Raw genomic sequence first — 21,244 nt, 5'->3', positions numbered from 1 at the left:
AAAAAAACAATAAATAAATATAAATCACTTAAGTGGTGACTCAACCCTTATACAAGAATTAAAAACAAGAAATAAGAAGAAAAATAAAATAGAATCTCACATTCCAATCTATTCCAAACTAGGAACAAAAATTACCAACTATTTCTTATCCAAATAAATAACACAACCAAAGAAGTGCGTCCTTAACAACGGTCAAAATAGAACAATACTAAAAACACCAAAAAGTATTAAAACATAATCAGATTACCAAACATTAACCTTCAAAATCTTGATCAACAATAAATTATATTAAACTAAACATTTGGAGTATCTAACCTATATATAACAAGATATTTATCCAACCTATATATAACAAAATATTTACTTGCAATGGGTAACCCCTACAATCTTAGTGACTGTTTACATTACACATCAACATATAACTTTTTTTAGGCTTGAAACATTAAGCATAATCATTCAAAGTTCACCATGTACCTTGGATACACAATGTTAAAATAAATCCTACTGATATTTGGAAAACTCTATCGAGAACGTGGATATCTCTCTTTTGGAGGGCAACATTGCATGGATTATGTTTGAAGAATATAAGGTGGTGATAGGAAGATCTCTGTTTCATCTTGGCTCCTTGTTGAGGTTCTGTTTTTTTTTTTGTAGCATGACTTATTTTAGCTAGTGAAGGATAGTGAGGTGTGTTGGGTATGAAACTAGGACCAATTGGGTTGGGCTGAGTAGACACATGTTTAGTGAGTGGGCTTAATTATTATGTCCCTTTATTATCTCTATTTATCTCTATTTAAAGAGATCATTCTACTTGTAATTGGTGTGCAACAGAATATAATGTAAACCTAATAATTGCCCGGGTGGATGTAGGTTGTAGTTGACGACCGAACCACGTTAAATCTTGTGTCGTTTATTTTTCTGCAGTTGATTCGTGATTATGTGTGTTGTTTCCGCGTGCGTTTTTTCCATCAAGGTGTCAATGTTATTATTTTTTATTGATAAAAAAACATAATTCAAAAAAGTTTGCCACTATATGAATAAAACGGTGCATTTGGAATCTTTTGATTAAAGCAGTTGAAGTTTCGATTTATTTTCAGCTCTGTGGAGTTGTATATATGAATTGCATGATAAAATATTAGACATCAAATCGTGGGTTATATCATATGATATAACCCTAAAAAAAGCTTACTAACTACTTTGCCAACACTTTGACAAAGCATGGGAAGCCGGCAGCACAAGTCATTGCATCAAAGAAAAACGAAGCAGGTTCACATCGTTATTGTGAATTGATTAATCAAAATACAATCCAAGTAAACACTCCATGCATTGACAACTTAGCTATAGTTCTGCGTGTTAGGTTAGGTAACGGCAAAGAGACAAGGCACCTTGAGATTTAATCCCACATTGACAAACTAACCTTGACACTGGCTATAAAAAGATGTGACATATGCACTTAGAAAACACACTCATCGACCTAAATATTACTTACTCTTCTAGAATTCTCAGACATATGGCTTCGTCTTGTTCTAGCTTTATGATCACTTTGGCCCTTTTGGTCCTTGTGATTGGAGGTGCCAATGCAACACTTTACACAAACTTCTACTCCAGTTCTTGCCCAAAACTCCTTGACACTGTGAAATGCGCAGTGGAATCAGCCATATCAAAGGAGACCCGCATGGGTGCTTCTCTCCTACGTTTGTTCTTCCACGATTGCTTTGTTAACGTAATTTTTAACACCTGCTAGTTAACTATTCTATTTACTGCTAGACAATTTTGTTTCTGCATTCGTTTTCAAGTTATTAGGTTTGGTTGGTTTTGCTTAAAAAGCATTTTTTATAGCTAGTTTTTGCAACTACATTTCATAGAACTATTATAGCAAAACTACTAAAGTAACCCCGTATATTTTCTGTCAGTTCAGATATCAATAGTTATGATCAATATAATTTTTGTCCATGCATATTTTTGCATTTCTAACTGGTTGACTGTGTAAAAAAACTGAAACTAGCAATATATATAAGTTTTAAACAGTATATGTGGATTGAATAAATAAGAAGTGGTGCAGGGGTGTGATGGGTCGATTCTACTTGATGATACATCAAGCTTCACCGGAGAGAAGAACGCACGTCCTAACAAGAACTCTGCTCGTGGATTTGATGTGATCGACAAAATCAAGTCAGCTGTGGAGGAAGTGTGCCCAGGTGTGGTCTCCTGTGCTGATATCCTTGCCATTGCTGCCAGAGATTCTGTTCACATCGTAAGCAATTACTATATATAAGGCCCGTCATATAATATTTTACATAGTATTGACCCACATGACATGCAAGTAGAAGTGAATTGAATATTTGATTGGATTTAATCTCAGCTTGGTGGTCCAAGTTGGAACGTGAAACTTGGAAGAAGAGATTCGAGGACAGCAAGCCAATCTGCTGCCAACAATGGCATCCCACCACCCACTTCAAACGTCAACCAACTCATCTCCAGATTCAACTCTCTTGGACTTTCTCCCAAGGACTTGGTCGCACTATCTGGTACACACAATAACCTGGATTCAAAATACACTTTTTAGAAACTGTTTATAACTTTTGACCTTGTTCCAGGGGCTCATACAATTGGACAAGCAAGGTGCACAACCTTTAGAGCTCGCATCTACAATGAAACCAACATAGATAGTTCCTTTGCACACATCAGACAATCTACATGCCCTCCAAACTCAGGATCAGGGGACAACAACTTGGCACCCCTTGACCTTGCCACTCCCACTTTCTTTGACAATCACTACTTCAAGAATCTCATTCAGAAGAAGGGCCTCCTCCATTCTGATCAACAACTCTTCAATGGTGCTTCCACTGACTCACTGGTACGTACCTACAACACCAACCCAGGCTCCTTTTTCGCTGATTTCTCCGCTGCTATGATAAAAATGGGAGACATCAGTCCCCTCACCGGCTCCCTCGGAGAAATAAGGAACAAGTGTCGGAGGGTCAACTAATTCCATTGTTGAAAACACCTACGTCTTTTGGATTTTATGATTCCAGATGAATGCAGGGGTAATAATAAGTTGTTAAGTATCTCCTCATCTCATTTTTACGTTTTCTGCTACAAAGTGTACCTGCATTTCCCTTTTTCCTTAATTTTGCTTCCGAGTGCTTATGTTCAAGTTGAAGGCTTTTCATGTACAACTTCCTTCCTCACTTCCTACTACAGTTTTACTTATCATTATTTTGGCTTTTCTTTTTTGCTTTTTATGTCCACTTTCTACCCTACTTAATTTTCATATTTATTTATGTTTTTTTTTTGCTATGTTTTCTTACACAACCTTTTTAGTGGCTCTTATAATTGGTTTCCGGAAATCGGTCGGACAAACTTGTTACCATATTATATTTTATATTATGATTATTATTATTATTATTCCTATTATGATTATATCTACGGTTATTATTATTTTTTTATATTATTAATAATATTAATATTTTTATTAACAATAACAATAATAATATTATAAATAATAATACTATTAATATAAATAATAATGTTAATATTAGTAATAATATGAATAAAAATATTTTAATTATTATTTTTATTGTTATTAATACTAAAAAAAATGTTATTAGTATTAAAAAAATATTAATATTAACACTAATATTAAGATTTATTAATATTATTATTACTAAATTAATAATATTATTATTATTAATATTTTTAATATTATCCTCAGATAAAGATATGCAGATCCATATATAATACCTATGGATTTATATACATCAGTAATATTAAAAATATTAATAATATTATGAATATTTCTAATATTATCATGGATATATGGATATAGATATGTAACCTACAGTTTAGAATTTAGGTATATCCGTAAAGATCTATATCTAGGAGTAATATTAAATACATATATATATATATATATTAACAATATTAATATTAATTATTAAATTAATAATATTAGTAACAATAATAATGTATTAATATTATCCATGTAGATTTATTAATATTATTTACCATAAATAATACTTATGGATTTATATATTGAATAATATTAAAAATAATAATAATAATAATAACAATAACGAAATTTTTTGTGATATAGAGGCATGTGATAAAATAGAATGTAATGGATAACACACATTATGAGAAGTGAAAATTCTTGTAGAGTTGATAATTGTTGACAATTTGGTGGTGAAAATCTTTCAAGAAGGCAGGCAGGTGCCCTTCGGTTTCTTACGAATCTTCGAATCGATTTCATGTATTTCTTCATTGTTGTTATTATCAACTCTTTCATGGTTGGAATTATATATTATATATCTCACTGATATTTTAATTCTCTGTCTCAAGAAAGTCAACGGCATTTTCTCTTCTCTCAAAACTAGTCTTAGCTTTTTAATATTATAAAGAAAACACATCTTCATACAAAATTTATTTTTAAACATATAAATTTCTTTTTATGCAAGAATATATATTTATAGATAACATAACAATAATTCATAATAAAATTAACCAATATTTTTTATAGATTTTGTTATCATACTAAGGGAGTTTAATTTTAATCTCACAAAATTATATTTATAAGAAGGAATCTGTCTTTACTTATAATATAATTTAACATTCTATCTCTATGAAATTTCTATCATTAGAAATAAAGATGGGTAACTTCAAACTATATCATTATTATTCTCTCTTCAAACATTAATTAATTGAGAAAGAAGTAAATAAAAAATAATTTAAAAATAGTTAGGATAATTTTGAAAGAAAAATATGAATTATTGAAAAATAAATGTTAATTTCTAAATCAATTATATTTTAAAGTACGTGAATTAGTTAAAAGGTTTCGTAAATACAAATATATATATATATATATATATATATATATATAGAGAGAGAGAGAGAGAGAGAGAGAGAGAGTAACTTTTATTCTCATTTTTTTTAATCATTTGTGAACTTTGTTTCTCTTTATGCAGCTTTGAATATTAAGATGAGAAATGAAATTCATATACTACAAAAACTATTAGGAATAAAATTATCAATTTTAAAATGTAAAAATTAGAATTATCTTTGACCGAAAATCAAGAGAATTAAAATTATTTTTTCGTAAACTTATTTATTTACTGAACGAATGGAGATTCTTCATATATGGGCTTGAGCCTTAGGGCTTTTGTGCTTAGATCCAGTTCTGATTTGGAGAGTTTCTTCCTGCACCCCCATAATTTCTAAAATTCCTAATATAGCCTTGGCCTTTTATTTGAAAAGGACATCTTGGATGAGTTGGTTTACTACCTTCTTCATTTTCATTCATTGGTGGCGTTGATGGAGGCTCATTTTAGCTGCACGAAGCAAGGTGAAGAAATGAGTTGCATTCCTGAAGTGTTGGTTAGCTTTTAAAGGTAAGAATTGATTTTTTTAAGAGGTTGAGCAGTTATGGTGTTTTTAGGTTTATGGAAATCGACATTTGGGATTGTGCTGCAGATGGATCAATCCGAAAGTAAAAATATGATCTACAGATTGATCGTTTCGTAAGTAAAGCTTTATGTTTTTCATATGAGGGATGTTTTGGAAGAAATTTTTTGACTTACAGATTGTTGTATCCCGAAGCCATTTTTTAGTTACATATTGATGGATCCATAATGCATTTTTTTGGCTTACGAATTGGTGGATCCGGAATGCATTTCAATTCGGGTAACTTTCGAACACACTCATTTGGGAAATTTTTGGATCACTCAATCTGTGACTATGTTGCAGAACCATGATTCCGAAAAACAAAAATAATAGGGACGAGATGAAGAGACACCACCAAACAAAACACGCCTCACGATTCTTGTGCAATGAGGTGAAGTCGTCATCGTACACAAAGAGACAAAGAAATGTAGGAAATGTAGGTCTTTGATATGTGGCGTAAGGAAGAAAAAGAAAAAAAAAGTGTGGATAGTGTGTTTTTAGAGTTTTTAAAAAATAATAAAAATAGTTTCATCTTTATATAACATTGTGAAATTTGGAAGAAAAATGTAGAGGTGATGAAAAAATTCCCTCTTATTTGACCAAATTAAATACGCTTTTTATATTTGGTCTAAATTTTGTTTCACCAAAAACAACAACACAGATAAATTATAAAAATATTTTATGCAAATTAGATACAAATTCATTTAATGCGAAAATTATTTTTCTTGCCACGTGCTATTTAAGTCCATTTGAACACAGATTACTTTTCCTCGCAATAATGGTTATTAGTCTGACAAGCTCAGTTTGTTGTTGCGCACTCTTTTATTAGTTTCTACTAATAAAAGTAAAAGGCTTAGTTGGGAAAATCATGTTTCTAAAAAATAGTTTTTTTTTTCACAAAATTATTCGTACAAACAGGTAGAAAAATAAATGTTCTAAAGTAAAAAAAAATTACAACAATAAAAAATACAAGTTACTATTTTATTATTGGAAATCTTAAACAAATATTTCCAAGAATATCTACGGCTAAAACATACATTTTAATCAACTTTAAAAATCTTGAATCTCCAGGAACATAATTTCTCAAGATTAAAAAAACTTATCTCATATCAAACACTTCTTAAGAAGAACAAAGTATGAATTTCTAATAATAATAATCATTTTGATTAGGTTATAATTTCATTTACGCGTTAGACATCTCAGCCAGATTTAAATTGGAACTCTCAAGTGTGTATATATATTATATTGAAAGAGAGATTCTAATTTAAAGCATATACAATCTCAATCAAAACGATGAGATAGAAAATGATTATGTCCCTCATATTTGAAACTAGCACAATTACCAACCAAACTACATTTTTTTTCAAATATTTTCTACTAAACAAAGTAAATTCTAACTATGCTACCTCCACAAACTAGGCTGATCCATGCCTCACAACTGCATTCTTTATGTTTCCAAAGGAGTAGCAGCCTCTGAATCTGTTTGAAGCTTTATGTTTGAGAAAAGTGCGAACAGTACTAGTTGTTGGGCGTGAGAAAGAGAGGGTTCCTTGATCTGCTGTATCCCTGGTGGAATATGAGTGTGATGGGTGAACCAATGACCATGATGAGGATGAGGAGGATGAGCGAGATGATGCTGGTGAACCGTGGTCCTTTCTTGAGCCTGTCATAAACCGTGGCAAAATGCATGAAAATATGTTGGCCTTGGAGTTTCTTCTCTTGTTGCTGGACTTGGAATTGGAGTAATATGAAGGAGGGGGTGTAAGGGGAGGTAGAGAAGTTACAGAAGAAGGGTGTTTTGGGGTGCCAGGTTGAGCCTCCCATGTGAAAGGAACTGCAATTGATGTTTCTCCATAATAGAAAACCCTTGAAGAAGAGTTAGCCTTGGAGGTTTCCTTGGACATTAGCCTTGAGAAGAACCTATCATCCTCCTTTATTCTGAAGGACTTTTCAATTGAGACATGATTGGCACCACCACCACCACCATCATTCACCATTTGCACTCAAGTCTAAGATTTTCTTACCTCAACTATGATGCATGAAATGCCTCAAGCAGGGTTTATATTTGCCTTCTAGACCTTAGCATTGTTTTATGGGTTCCCCTACTTTATCATACTCCTAAAAGTTAAAACATATATAAATGTCAATAAATAAAGAGTGCATGTTCTTCTAATCACTGAAGAATTGGGTTTCTTGATGGGGAATTAATTTAAGCATGAAGTTAATGAAGGAGGGCCCGGGGTGTTCAATGAATTTAATGGTAGGTATTTTTTGGAGCGCACCAATTTGGTTGTGGCGAAATTTAATGTCTGATATGGATTGTCGATGATTAAACTGTGTAATTAAATGGGTTATTAGAGGTAGCTGCCAAATTATTTATGGAAGAATCTAGACCATTGACTAAAGAGTGACGAAGCAGTTTAGTGGTAGTTCCTTTAGAAATCATTGGTGATCTGAAACAGGTGAGAAGGAAAGGGAATTTGGTTACGGATGAACACTGCAATAAATGAAAACATGTACATATCCATGAATCAGAAAGGAGGAATTGGCAGATATTCTACTACATACTACTATACTGTGTAATTGCTTTCATGTCTACCTAATTGTCATATCTCATATGTTATGTATATGCCAATAATCTAATACTCATTCGTTAAGGAGGTTTGAAATTTGGCTCAAAAGATTGTATCTCAAACAAGAGTACTTTCTTTTCTGTAGTAAGATGATATAACTTATAAGGATCATATTTTGCTTATAAAATGCTATGCTATATGTCATAATATGGAAGTAAAGAAAATCCAATGACATAAAGGCACCAACGTTAATGAATGCATGCCACGTGAATTATTATCTGATTGGCAATGTTTATCTCTTCTAACTAAAAAATTGAATAAAAAAATGGATCTAATTTAAGGTGTTTCTACTGTGTGTAGGTAGTTGAGGGCCTGCATTTTGCACCATGCCCTTCTCCAATCAAACTTTGCTTTGTACCCAAGCTTGGATATTGGATGCTGAACAATTCACACTCATTAAATAGCAGGAAGAAATTCATGAATACGTTGACCTACTCGGGCATCTTGGATAGAGACATATCACACACCGTACATAACAGTGTGAAGGGTATTACTATTATTTATTAGCCATGAAATGTCACATACGGGATGAGCTGTGTCATCAGAAAAGTCCTTTGCTTCACCATTGGAGAATCACCTTCACGTTCATACCGTTAACTGCTTCTTTCCTGTGCATTTCGCTATGAACAAATTCCATTATTTCAATTCCTACCACATGTTTTAAACGGACTCTACTATCAATGATACTGTTTTTTACACCAAAGGAAAATTTGTTCATTATCAACCACCTCACTAGCTAGATATTCTAGGAGGTGTGAGAGAGTTATCAAAACTTTCGCATTACTACAAACAGAAATTAGCACTTTTAGGTGAATTAATTAACGGCATGCAGGACCATGATGCACTGGTCCAATGCTGGAAAGAGATTTTGATGCAGGAATTTCCTCTTCTACCGTGGGTCAGATACATTGAATGGCGAAAAAATATTAACATATTAAACGACAACATGCATTGATTATGCATGTATTAGTATTTAATGTGTTGATCACTAATTCTGAAAGCTTAATAGACAGTAGTCCACTGAAAAGCTTGGTGTCACGTTGAGATGATACTTAATCATGTTTTTTCTTTTCTATATATTGCACTTTAAATATCAGAACTCACTGGTTTTGTTACTGCCATTTCTCTGCTGTGGGGGCAGAAAAAAAAAACAAATTAATTGTGATACGAAAAGTTGCTTTGATTTGGACATTTATCAGGAAGAATGGTCTGAATTAGAAATCGCAACAGAACATGCAGGGATTAGGCAGGTCCCTGTGGAAGGCTATACCACATTAAAGCCACTGCCATAGCCCCACAGTTTCTTAATCTTTTACTTTCTACATAATACATACAATAAGACTATCAATGCTTTCATCACTGATTAAATAATTCCATTAATAAATATCTTATTCTATCTTAATATTTTCTTTTAAGTGAATGGTTACTGTCACGAATCTATAACTGATATCAAATTGTTGCTTGTAATAGTTAAAAATTAACTTACTTTTAATGTCGTTCATTAAAAGTTTTGTTATCATTCAAAAAGCTTTAGAATCAAAATATGATTCATAAGGAAGGCCGGGAGAGTGGTTGTAATAATTGGTTCAATAATAATAGAATGAGATTCAATGCTGGTAAGGTGAAAATTCCCTAATAACAAAATATCCAAGACTGTTTTTAAACTTTGTGTTGAAAGATGGTACATTGGATCAATTGGGAAGATGGGAACGATAATCAATGGATATGGATGGTTACTTGGAGGAGAGAATAGTTCAAATGGGAGGAAGATATATTTGGTAAAGGACTTCTTGATGGACCTAAATAGTGTCTCTATCAACCCACTTAGGGATGATGAGTGGTACTGGAAAGATGAACTATCACAAACATACACAGTAAAATCGCCTCACTCAACTTATTTCACATGCACATAATAGCACTAGGATTGGGACTAACTTTGGTACTTTCTAAAAAACAAAAGCACTACCTTCAGCTCAATTATTTGGATGGACAGTTATTATAGGAAAATAACTACATCTGAAAATTTACTGCATAAGGGTGTACAAATTGGGATTATGTGTTTTATGTGGATCGATTTTGGAAAATGCTTGCCACTTATTATTTTTGTACTGTAACACATGACAGATAAATGGGTAGGAAGATCTTTTGCACATTTTAATGAGGTTGCAAGTCACTTCAAACAATTTGATCTACTTGTGAGATAATTGGAAAAGCTAATCAGATCTAGAAGTGTGTGTGGATAGAAATTGTATTGGGATTTGGAATCAGAGAAATGGTGTCATGTTCAAAGATGCAATTTGAAACTTGGAGGAAACTTTCACAATGGTACAAGTAAAGACATGGATTTGCTTAAATCATAAGTACCCTATAAGACTTTATTTTCTTATTCTCGTTGGTTTCTTCAGAAATTTGTGTTTGAAATGTTTAATCTGAATAGGGTCTTAGGGTATGACAATATCTATTATTTTGCATATGTATCCTTTTAGCTGCCTTTTCGTCATGTCTGTATGTTGCAGGTTGAAAGCGGTCTTAGTAAGTAGTCGTATTATTTTGTTTTTCAAAAGGTGGTCTTATTGAGTACAATTTTCAAGAAAATTATTAAATAATATAAATAAAAATTAACTAATTATTAAATTAGATACTACAAAAATATTAATATCTAAATTATTGAAAAATAGTTTTCAAAATATTTAATTATTATCAAAGTTTTATTGTTTAAATGATTCAGGTAGCTAAAATCTTTCTTGATAATTAATTAGATATCAATTTATAAATTAATTATCAATAATAAAAAATAATTTATATAGCAATATTTTTTTTTAATTTTTAAAATAATATTTAATTTAATCAATATAACAACTAAATATTTTTTTTTCTAAAATTAGATTTTATTTAATAATTTTTTATATATAAATTAAAAAAAATAAGTTAAACGTGTCTATGTTTTTCAAACTAGTAATTTCCATATTTAATTTGACTCAATTCTTGATATATTACAATTATTTTAAGTCTACAAACTAGTTTATCCACACAAACCTTAACCACACAAAAACTCTTCGAAAAAGAGAGAACAGAGAAAAATTTTATCATTTGAATTTAATTATTAATATTGCTTTGATATTTGAAAGTACTTGCAAATTTAACTTAACTTAGAATAATTTTGAAAAATTAAGGATTGCATTAATCCATTTATTAACAGAAAGATAAAATTGAAAATAATAAACAGTGAGACAAAAATAAATTAAATATAAATATTGCAAAAGTAAAGATAAATATAAAATAGATAAAAATGCAGAAAAATTGTGAAGTTAAGTGAAAATTTAAAAGTATTTTTAACATCAAAATAAAAATAAATAATTAAATTGAAAGTTATACACATTATAATACCACCAAATCTTAAAACAGTAAAAGAAAATCAATCTTCAGTCCAGTTGAATAAAGTGCAGTGAGTACATACCACCTAAAAAGAATATATCCATAGAAATAAAATTTAAGTTTAACCTATCCAATTTAATTATAAGATCAAATTCACACACATTTTTCAGTTCGTAAATAATTTTATAATTTTTCTGCTTTTAGAGATGAAATTAATTAAGCGCGTTTTACACTTTAAGGATTAGATTAGCAGCATTTAGTTCCCTTTTTTCCCTGACCGCTAATCACGCTCCTAATCAAGGCAAAGGTCACCGACACAACACTCTCACCCTCACCTAAATTCATGACGTGGCTCCTCTTCATTGGCACATTTCACCACAATTAATCACAGCCCTTGATATTTCCCTCTACCCACCAACCACACCGTAATTCCACGTCACTGTCTCCCACCGCGAAAAGCACCCTAGAAGCGCTTTCCGCTGCCGCTCCCCTTTCCCCTTTCCGCTCACCCGACACCCCTTTTCGACCCGGTTCGAAACTCGGTCCCGCGAGACCATCATCACGCACCCTTTCTCCTTCATCCTCGGTATTGCAATAAATCACACAAATGGGTAACCAAAAAAGGTCAAAGCTCGAACCTTTATGTGGCTTTAGTTCTCGATGCTTCTCTGAAACCCGCGTTTGCTTTGGACTTTGTTCCAATGACCGAGACCCCGAAAATTTCAGCAGTCGGTTTGCCGGCGACGCCGAGGGTGAAATCCGAGCCTGGTGTTGTACCAGGGTCAGGTCAGAACCCGGGGATTATAAGGTTTGGTTTGAGAGCTGAAATTGATACTTCGCCGCCGTTCGGGTCTGTCAAGGAAGCGGTGACCCGTTTCGAAGGAACTGGACCTTGGACACCCTTTTACAAATTCGGAGAGGCTCGTGTAAAATTTTTGTTTCTATTTTGGTTTTTTAATTTTGAGTAATGAATGTGTTTCGCTATCAGTTTTCCTTTTTTGTTGGTGCATGTTCAAAATGTTGCCGGTGCTGGCTTAGTTTCTGTTTTATGGTGTTATTTGTTATTTACCATTTACTAAACTAATTGGGATGCATTCTGTTCTATTATACGACAGTTCTTCAATTAGAATTTTTCCTGTGGTGATTTACTCTCTAATGTTGAAGGTTGCTGTTAACAGAACAGTGCTGAAGAATTTGACATAAAGAGAGTGGAGGAAGAAGCCGCAAAGTTAGAAAAGGATTTGATAGTGAAAGAACTCGAGACACTTGATGTGCTTGAAGAACTGGGAGCAACCAAAGCAATTTTGGAGGAATTAAAGCTGCAGCTACAATCAGAAGCATTGAATTGCTTAGCAACTCGAGGTGAAAATTCATGTGAACAGGTTGGAGCTGCTGTTAGAAATTGTGTGAATGGTATCAACAATGAAGAGCAGACATTGCAAAGTTCGAGTCCGTGTGCACCTGATCTGTTCTTAGTGGAGTTAAGACAAGCTAAACTGAGCCTTGGTAAAACGATTAATGATCTTGAAGTGATACAATCTTCTGTTGAAGATTTAAATAAGAAGATGAAGAAGGAAAGGCTTTTTGTTGAGAGGACACGGGAGAAACTAGCGTCGAAGTTTACAGCTGTCTCTACTCAAGAAGTTACCAAAACAGAAGCAGGGTTTAATCCTCCTGAAGCTACTGCTGGAACAGGTTGCACTTGTCATCATCCCCTAAATGGTGGGAGGAGTTTCGAATTTGATACTGGACAGTGCAATGGAATGAGTGAAACAAGAAGCTCTGAAGTTTTAAGGCCCTTGGCTGAGTTTGGAGACAATGGATTTAATATTAAGACTGCTGAGATGAGGTGGTTTGCAGCGAAAAAAATGGAAGAAGCTGCAATAGCAGCAGAAGCCGTTGCTCTTGCTGAAATTGAGGCTCTATGTTGCCCTGAAATATCATCTGAATTTTCGCTTCCAGAACATCAGAAAGTGGACTTTTCCTTAGGGGAGTACTCTCCTCTAAATCCCGTAGTTCAATTTCCTCAAGAGTCAACCTTGAAGAAGGTAACAGTTTCCAAGTTTCCAATTGACAAAATAGGTATTTTGAAAAAGTTTGAGGAAGCAACAGAAGAAGTTCTACGCAGCAAACAAGTCTTGACTGAGGCATTAAATAGTGTTGAAAGTGCAAATATAAAGCAGCTTGCTGCTGAAGAGGCTCTTCGGAGATGGATTCCTGAGAATGATCTAAAAGGACAGCCATTGATTAAGAGCAGGACGTTCAATCAAGCTGGAATTTGTCAAGATTCTACTCTACCAGATGTAATCCGATCAATTACTACAACTAGCAATGATCCGAAGCATGCCTTGAGGTCTTCAGTTTCAATGAGAGATGTACTTAGCGAAAAGCAAGTTCTTGAAGATTACACTACAACAAAGGATAAGCAAGAGCATTCTGAAAAGACGGTAGCATTGAGTCAAATGCTTCGAGCATTGAAGGAGGATCAAACTCTACCTACAATACCCGAGAAAGATGGGAAGAGTAATCAAAAGCAAAAGCAGTTCATAGCGTCTAGGAAAAAGTTCAGTTTCATTCAAATATCACTCCCCTTGGGAAAGCGAAGTAAGAAGAAGACATGAATCCCGAGGCCTATGCATGGATCAATATCCACAACACAACTCGCATCAGTGTTTTGCCGTTCTTTCTTTATTCTTATGTTATGTCTCCTTTTTGTAAGTCATAGAATCTGTGACTCTTGTATAACTTTGTAAAGTCCTGTGGGATAAGGCAATATTTGCTGTTGTTTGATTTTGTAACCTATGTTTTTCTCGTGTGATTACCTTACTTTATACAACTAGCTCAGTTTTAACAGGGCTAGTGGATTTTACTTCTGTTGATTTTTAGGATTCATCTCCGCGAACCCCTCTACCTTCCTGTTGGGAATGTTAGTTTAAACATGGGAGCTGCGTTTGTTTTGCAATGTTCTTTACAATTTAAATTTAATACACTTGTTACCGAAGAAGATTTTATTCCATTGGATTATAATTTGTTGTCAATTGGGCCCCATTTAAAAAAACTGTAATCTTCTGTATCCGTTGCCAGAAACAAATTGACACGAAAGTTCCAGGGATTGGAATTATACCAAATTGTAATGAAAAAACTATATATTAGTTAACTGCATCACTCTTGATATTTTCTGCTCAAACAGTAGCAATTACAGGGACAAAACCGAAAAGCGGTGCAAACAAGAGAAGAAACTAAGCCCGAGGCTGAACACGGGACAAACATCTAGTGAATGAAAATGTATTGTACGAACTGATATGAATAAACATTGTGAAAGAGTTGTATCATGTTTGATCCTATTCGAACAGCTGCCTAGGTAGATGAAGTGAGGGAATTTGTTCCTGAAGATTCAGTTTCATATGTTGGAGAAGCTTTGTCAATTGTGAGGAAAGAGGTCTGAATGATCCTATGCCCTTTTTAAGTTTTCACCTTTAAATTCCTGCTTTTGCTCTTTTCACATTGTTTTTCCTTCTACCAGGTATGGGCCATTGAGTATGACCAACTGTCATGCAACTGGAAATTAATTGCTTATTTAATTTAAAAGAAACCCCATTCATTATATACAAAGGCAATTGGTAGAGTATCATAGGTGGGATAAGTTGATTTAACTAAATTTTATTTTACTTTGTTTTTTCTCCTATGATGTTTATGGAAAATTTTATTCAAACTTGTTTATACTAGCAAGGTAAGTGTATAATCATGAAAAACTTCAAAGACTACTTTTTCTACCGACAAAAGTGTTTTTTTGGTTAAATATTTTTACACAATTATGTACAAAAATAGTGTTCATCATTTCCACCCACCACCTCATTTTTTGTAATTTATTAGGGGAGTAGACTTCTACAGGAGTTAATTTGTTATGAATTAGTTACTTGCTGATGGTGGTTAGTACCAATATAAATAAAAGTACTCTCACTATTTTATGTATCTTTTATCATTCTGATCAGTAAGTATAATGAGAAACTTTGTTGTTCCTTTTTATTGCTTTTTGAACTTCATCATGTGAGATCATCAAATGGGTTTGACAGGCAAGTCCTTAATGGATATTAGCATAATTACAACACAACTACTCGAATTTGTTAGGGAAAATATATGATTGTGCAAAATGAAGTGAGATTCAAAGTTGACAGTAATATCTTAATGATATAGTATTTAGGTGGGAACTATAATTGAACATTGAAAGTTTCTTTTGGTACATGCTTGCCGTTGATAAGCTTTTGATGACTTGGTACATAAAGGCATCAAATCAAGAACTTTATCATAATCAGTCATCTAAGATGCCTGTATCTCAAGATAGTTCGCTTCAACTCAGATAGATATATCTTTGCCAAAGAGACTGCTGATTCCCTTCCCAGGATCACTTTGTTTCACGATAGATTCTCCAACCAATACCTGAAAAAAATGGTAAAACAATGAGTTTGATACCATAAAGGTATTACTGTAACTGGGGTGAGTTGCGAAGCATCTGTTGATGTTGGATTACAAATGCTTGACAGTTATGAGAACGCATGCTTTAATGAAATTCAATTGCCAATACTTACAGCTCTGACACCTGCTTCTTGAACATAGGCAATGTCCTCAGGGGTGAATAGACCAGATTCTCCAACCATCTAAACAACCATATGATCATCAGCATGATGTTGATAAACTGAGAAAATGTCTTTTAAATACTCCCTCGTTTTCTATATAACAGTCATTTAAGGTTCTTTTTCTAAAGAAAACATTTAACTTTTTTTATTTTCAATGCAAATTTAAAAAAGTCATCTATCATACCTGTTTGAGTTTTCTCCCCCTAAACAATTTTCAATGCATAATAAAAATGAAAATAAAGATGTAATTAAAAAAACTTAATTATCTTGAAATTAAAAAAATGAGCGATAGGAAGGAACATTTTTTTTCTTCAAAACACGACTATTATATAGTAACAGAGGGAGTAGCTCTAAACAAAGGAAAGGAAAGGCCACGTACAATGATGTCTCTCTCACGGATTATTTTGCCTCGTTCTCCTTCAAGAAGCTTCTTTGTGATGCTAATATCCAGCTCAAATGTTTCTGCAATCCCCAAAAGGAAAGCCGTGGGTGATGACTCAGATCCTCAAGTTAAAATATTCAGAGATTGGAACAGAAAGATAAAATCAAAGTAGAAAATTATTAGTGTTCTCAAACATGTAATGTGTTCGTGAGAAAGAAAAAAAAACTTTATTGCACTTTTATTTTCTTTACTTTGGATTTTGGTCCCTTTAATTTTTTTTCTGTCTAGTTAAGTCCTTCCATTTATGTTTTCTACCTAAAATCCTTAATTTTTCACTTTCTACTTGAAACCTTCGCAATATAAATTAATTAAACTGTTTAAAACCTTCTACTACTCAAGACTAACCGAACAAAACACTAAATTTCACCAAAATAAAACAAAATAATAATCTCAAATGTTTATCTCTTCAAATCCTAATTTCAAACCCTACTAAATCATTTAAAGCCACTGAATTTTTAAATTCTACTTTGTAAATGATTTTATATACTGAATCCATCATGAACTCTCTCAAATACTTAGAAGGAAATGAAAGAGAATTTTAAGATTTCGGATATAAGAAAATAGAAGCCAAATTTGCTTGATTAAAAAAATAGAGGAACTTAATATTAAAAACTTAGGTTGACGAAAAGTGTTCAGAGTTCAAGCTAAAGAGACCAAAAGTACAACTAAGTCAAAAAAATGTTGCTAGGTGAAGTTATAGCAGAAAGTATACAGATAAAAGTAATTGCAATGCTTAAAAGTTTTATAAGTTCTAAAAGATGGTAGTAAAAAGGTACAGATAGGATTTAAGGAAGTGATAATGTATCCATGTAGAAGGATAAGAAAGACAAATGACATAGATGAAGAAAACTGGAAAACTTATACAGAATATGAAAGCAAAAGTAGAAATAAAAGGCACATCCAATTGGAGAGGGAAAACAAGCTGATCAAACACCAAAAGGATTTTACCGAGCTACTAATTAAAAGATAAATTGCATAATATAATTACAATTCAATTCCATTTAGAGTACAAGCACGAGAAAAGCCAGATAACATATCATCAAAAAGAAAAGAAAAAATGCAAGGGGAGGAGAGAGTAGAGTGATAACACATACCAAGATTACGATTGTTAATGCCAATAAGCTCAATCCCCTCAATTGCAAGAACACGATCAAATTCCCTCTCATCGTGGACCTGACAAAACAACATAAAATGTGAAAAAATCCTTTTGTCCATCAGGTATTGCAATCATCTAATCAGTCATGACAATCCAAAGTTTTGATTGAAGCTAAGTTGGTCTATTTCTGGTTTCAACACAGGCCCAGTCAATCTATAGATTCTATACTTGTAAATCTAACATAATGTATTTCTTGCTTTCAAGTACAGAATCATTATGCTAGACAGGACCTATGTTTTTATTTATATATGATTAGCTCCTTATTTTTATAACTATAACAACTACGCTATTCAAAATTCTAAGTGACCTACTATAGAACCAAGTTTCCACAACATGGGATAAACTCAACATAGATTTGGCACTACATTCATATTAAACATAAGATATCAGAAAGCTTAAAAAAAAATAATGTTGAAGTTGACATAATTCAGATTTAGGAAACAAATAAAAAAGTGCCAACTTTACCTCAACAAGTGCAGTCAGTCCAAGTAACTTGCATATCTTAATCATGTATTTGATGTCAAGATCAGGCAAAACAGCAGCAATTAAAAGGACAGCATCTGCACCTTTAGTTCGAGCATAGTAAAGTTGCCATGCATCTACGATGAACTCTTTGCACAACAAAGGGCACTGCATGTTTTGTCCAGAGTCATCAACATGGTCTATAAAAGGCATTAGATCAGGGACTTTACAAATCACAAAACAAACCTTTACTCCAGCCTTTCTTATTGCCTCCAGATTTTCAAAGCTTCCCTGGACCAATATTAAATAAGAGTGAGTTATCATTGTGCTGCAGCCAAATATTATTAAGCAGTACTCAAGCATCACCTAGTACTCTAGCAACCAAATATTATCAAGCCGTACACACATTATAAAAAATTCAACGTTGGTTGGTTTACCTTAAAATACTTTTCATCAGTCAAAACACTTAGGCAAGCTGCTCCACCCTTCTCATAAGATTGAGCAATTTCAACCTATCACAGAAGCAGCTCAAATAATCGCGTGTATGTACTACAAAGAGAGAAAAATACAGACTAGCAACAATGTTGGGTAAGTTGTTTGAAGGGTCGTGATACATTCAGAGATAAAAAAATACCAAAACCAAGACCAAGATACTCAACTTAATGAGAAAACATAACATCTTCCTGATACATTAAAATTACAACAGGTCCTTGTTTTCTGAAGACAAGATTTAACAACTATAATAGATTTGACTTCATAAATGCAATAATAGTAAAAGCAAAATCCAAGTAACAAAGATATATTTGAGAAGAAATGCATCGCAAAGGGTAGATACAAAATTAATTAAGGAAGCAAAAAGCTTAAGATGCATAGGAGAAGAAATCGATATGTAGCATAAACCAGGACCGGTCTGAAAACATGACTCGCATCAAACACGTATTCTGTAACAAGAAGATTCAGGGAGGCCAAATAAAAAAGAATTGAACGGACTAACTCTAACCAACAAGAAGCAACGGGATGTCAGCAAGTTCAGGCCAACTAAAACACTTTCCACAATAAATCAGTAACAGCTTCATAAAGGTTACAGTTGTAGAGAGAAAACAATTCTATCTATAAAAATGATAAAGGAAACCAGGGAAAACTTACTGGATCAAAATTTTCTCTCAAGATACCCCTACTTGGTGATGCCTTCTTCACTTCAGCAATCAACCCCGGCAGTCCAGTTCGTTCATTCGCTGCCCTTAGAGCACCAATAAAATTCCTAGCAGGAGGTGCATTTTCGAGAGCTTTCTTCAGAGATATGAGGGGCTTTCTTTCTTTAAGCTGAAAATCACATAGTCACCAGTAATACATTCAACCTATTTCTTGAAAAATAACATATATATTAAGAACAATAGAGCACAAAGCAAATCAATCATAGTACGTGTGAGACTTCTTTGTCCTTGTTCCACACAATCTCTTCCAAAATGTTCCGGGGTGTATTGCCCTCATTCTGCAACCGGAATTCAAAGGGTCCTACATAATGCAAAGGGGGTCCAGATGGTGGCCTTCTCCTTATTCTTATGCCCTGGCTAGATGCAACCTCATTTTGTAACATTCCTACCTCCCACTCCTTAATTTTGAGAGTCTCTGTCACGGTTTCACCAGATGAGGATACTGCAGAGGAACCATCAGTAGACTCCACCTAACCAAAACACCACAAATCAGTAAGAATTACTCATAACATAAAAGTCAGCATTGATACACCCCAATTGAACCCAAATTCTACTTCCCTGACCCACTTACGCACCACCTAATCAAAACATAATCCAAAACTCACACGGCAAATCAACAAGAGTTCCTCAGAACATAAAATTCTGCATTCATTCATACACCCCTAATGAACCAAAACATCATTAGACTCCAACCAAAACACCACATAAGCCAAATCCCACATGGCAAATTAATAAGTGTTCCCCGTAACCGTAAATAAAATTCGGCATTCATCCATAGGCCCCAAAATGAACCCAAATTGTACTTCCCTATCATCTATTTTCATTCTTAGTGAACCCAAACTCCCAAAACAAAAATAGACAGATACCCAGATTAATCCATAAGGAGACGCCCCAAAATGTTGCAAAAAGATAAAAAAATTTGCCAAAAAAACTCACCTGGGCCCGAACAGAAAATGTTGAAAAGGAGTTTCTTTTATAAAAATTGAGTTGGGTCGGAAGATCCCAGGTTTTGGGTCTTGAAGAGAGGAATGGGGTGGCCTGAAAGGGGACCTTGAGAGAAGCCAAACCTTCCATTGAAGCAGGTAACGCTAGGAAGAATGAGGGAGTGATAAAAGGAAGATGAGAATCAAAATGAAACAGTTGTTTAAGAAAACACACCGTCTACCTAAGTTATATTGATTTGAAGGAGAAGACTGTTATCGCGTTCAACACGTGCGCGCAAATTCAGTTCCGATGGCACACACCCTGTTTTTGCTTTTTTCTGGGCCAAACAGAGCACGCACCAGTTGGGATTGATTGCCAAATTGAGACCTAAAAATGGCATAAAATCAAACTTAAAGGGCATCAAAGCTACCAAATTACAATGCAATATTGTCTTGTAAGAAAATACTGATCAAATAGTCGATAATAATAATAAAATTATAGTTTAAGTAAAAAAATATTTTAAGTCTATTAATTTTGATTAAATTTCGTTAATAATGGAGTTAATTGAATATATGTTTGGTCTGTATTAATTATCTCAAATATTTATTAAAAGATTAATATTAGTATGTAAATAATTTTAAAGAAGTCATTTAGGATTAAATTTACAAAACAAAAAATAAAAGACAAAAGTTTCCCTTCCAAAGTTAATTGTACATTAATATGAATTTCGTTTTCATTTTAATAAACACATCTGTCAACATTAAATATATATTTAATTACTTCAACTATTAAGATAATTTAAAAACAAAACTGACAAAATTAAAATTCTAATAAGATGGTAGGTTTTTTTTATTATACTAAAAACGAAATTTGTGCGCTGTTAATATTATACTGATATGATCATTTATCCAAAAATATTGTATCATATTAATTTAAGTTTAATATCTCTGCCATAAAAATAAAAA

General features: G+C 33.2%; 3 protein-coding genes and 1 pseudogene across 5 annotated transcripts; 2 read left to right on the top strand and 2 right to left on the bottom strand.

Annotated features, from left to right (window-relative positions):
• The first annotated feature begins 1,463 nt into the window (after nt 1-1,463).
• LOC137826648 (peroxidase P7-like) lies at nt 1,464-3,221 on the top strand. Its single transcript, XM_068632711.1, has 4 exons — nt 1,464-1,723; nt 2,063-2,254; nt 2,363-2,528; nt 2,598-3,221. The coding sequence occupies exons 1-4, from the start codon at nt 1,511-1,513 to the stop codon at nt 2,987-2,989; spliced, it is 963 nt and encodes a 320-aa protein (XP_068488812.1). The 5' UTR covers nt 1,464-1,510; the 3' UTR covers nt 2,990-3,221.
• A 3,481-nt stretch (nt 3,222-6,702) lies between these two features.
• LOC137826808 (uncharacterized) lies at nt 6,703-7,567 on the bottom strand. Its single transcript, XM_068632943.1, has one exon. It carries the CDS (start codon nt 7,434-7,436, stop codon nt 6,855-6,857), a length of 582 nt encoding a protein of 193 aa, XP_068489044.1. The 5' UTR covers nt 7,437-7,567; the 3' UTR covers nt 6,703-6,854.
• A 4,333-nt stretch (nt 7,568-11,900) lies between these two features.
• Nucleotides 11,901-14,245, top strand: LOC137824193 (WEB family protein At2g40480-like; annotated as a pseudogene).
• A 1,322-nt stretch (nt 14,246-15,567) lies between these two features.
• LOC137824097 (indole-3-glycerol phosphate synthase, chloroplastic-like) lies at nt 15,568-20,725 on the bottom strand. 3 transcript variants are annotated; one of them, XM_068629553.1, is made up of 11 exons: nt 20,521-20,725; nt 20,292-20,443; nt 19,565-19,825; nt 19,288-19,464; nt 18,579-18,653; nt 18,388-18,432; nt 18,145-18,309; nt 17,618-17,696; nt 16,461-16,543; nt 16,034-16,102; nt 15,568-15,884 (listed from the first exon to the last, which is right to left on the bottom strand). In XM_068629553.1, exons 2-11 carry the CDS (start codon nt 20,427-20,429, stop codon nt 15,801-15,803), a joined length of 1,176 nt encoding a protein of 391 aa, XP_068485654.1. In that variant the 5' UTR covers nt 20,430-20,443; nt 20,521-20,725; the 3' UTR covers nt 15,568-15,800. The 3 variants fall into 3 exon arrangements, with proteins under 3 accessions (XP_068485654.1, XP_068485655.1, XP_068485653.1); XM_068629554.1 differs by having other exon boundaries at nt 20,292-20,422; nt 20,521-20,722; XM_068629552.1 differs by having other exon boundaries at nt 20,292-20,654.
• Nucleotides 20,726-21,244: the final 519 nt, after the last annotated feature.

The sequence above is a fragment of the Phaseolus vulgaris genome, chromosome 8 (assembly GCF_000499845.2).
Source record: "Phaseolus vulgaris cultivar G19833 chromosome 8, P. vulgaris v2.0, whole genome shotgun sequence".
Lineage (NCBI taxonomy): Eukaryota > Viridiplantae > Streptophyta > Magnoliopsida > Fabales > Fabaceae > Phaseolus > Phaseolus vulgaris.
This window is presented reverse-complemented; position numbering and strand designations above follow the sequence as displayed.

What these genes read in the sequence shown, in the direction of transcription:
- LOC137826648 (XM_068632711.1), top strand. Translation starts at nt 1,511, where the DNA reads ATGGCTTCGTCTTGTTCTAGCTTTATGATCACTTTGGCCCTTTTGGTC. An exon ending in TCCACGATTGCTTTGTTAAC is followed by an intron (nt 1,724 to 2,062) that starts GTAATTTTTAAC and finishes GAAGTGGTGCAG; the next exon opens with GGGTGTGATGGGTCGATTCT. An exon ending in CCAGAGATTCTGTTCACATC is followed by an intron (nt 2,255 to 2,362) that starts GTAAGCAATTAC and finishes ATTTAATCTCAG; the next exon opens with CTTGGTGGTCCAAGTTGGAA.
- LOC137826808 (XM_068632943.1), bottom strand. Translation starts at nt 7,436, where the DNA reads ATGGTGAATGATGGTGGTGGTGGTGGTGCCAATCATGTCTCAATTGAA.
- LOC137824097 (XM_068629553.1), bottom strand. Translation starts at nt 20,429, where the DNA reads ATGGAAGGTTTGGCTTCTCTCAAGGTCCCCTTTCAGGCCACCCCATTC. An exon ending in CATTTTCTGTTCGGGCCCAG is followed by an intron (nt 19,826 to 20,291) that starts GTGAGTTTTTTT and finishes TGTTTTGGTTAG; the next exon opens with GTGGAGTCTACTGATGGTTC. An exon ending in GACTGACTGCACTTGTTGAG is followed by an intron (nt 17,697 to 18,144) that starts GTAAAGTTGGCA and finishes TTGTTTTGTCAG; the next exon opens with GTCCACGATGAGAGGGAATT.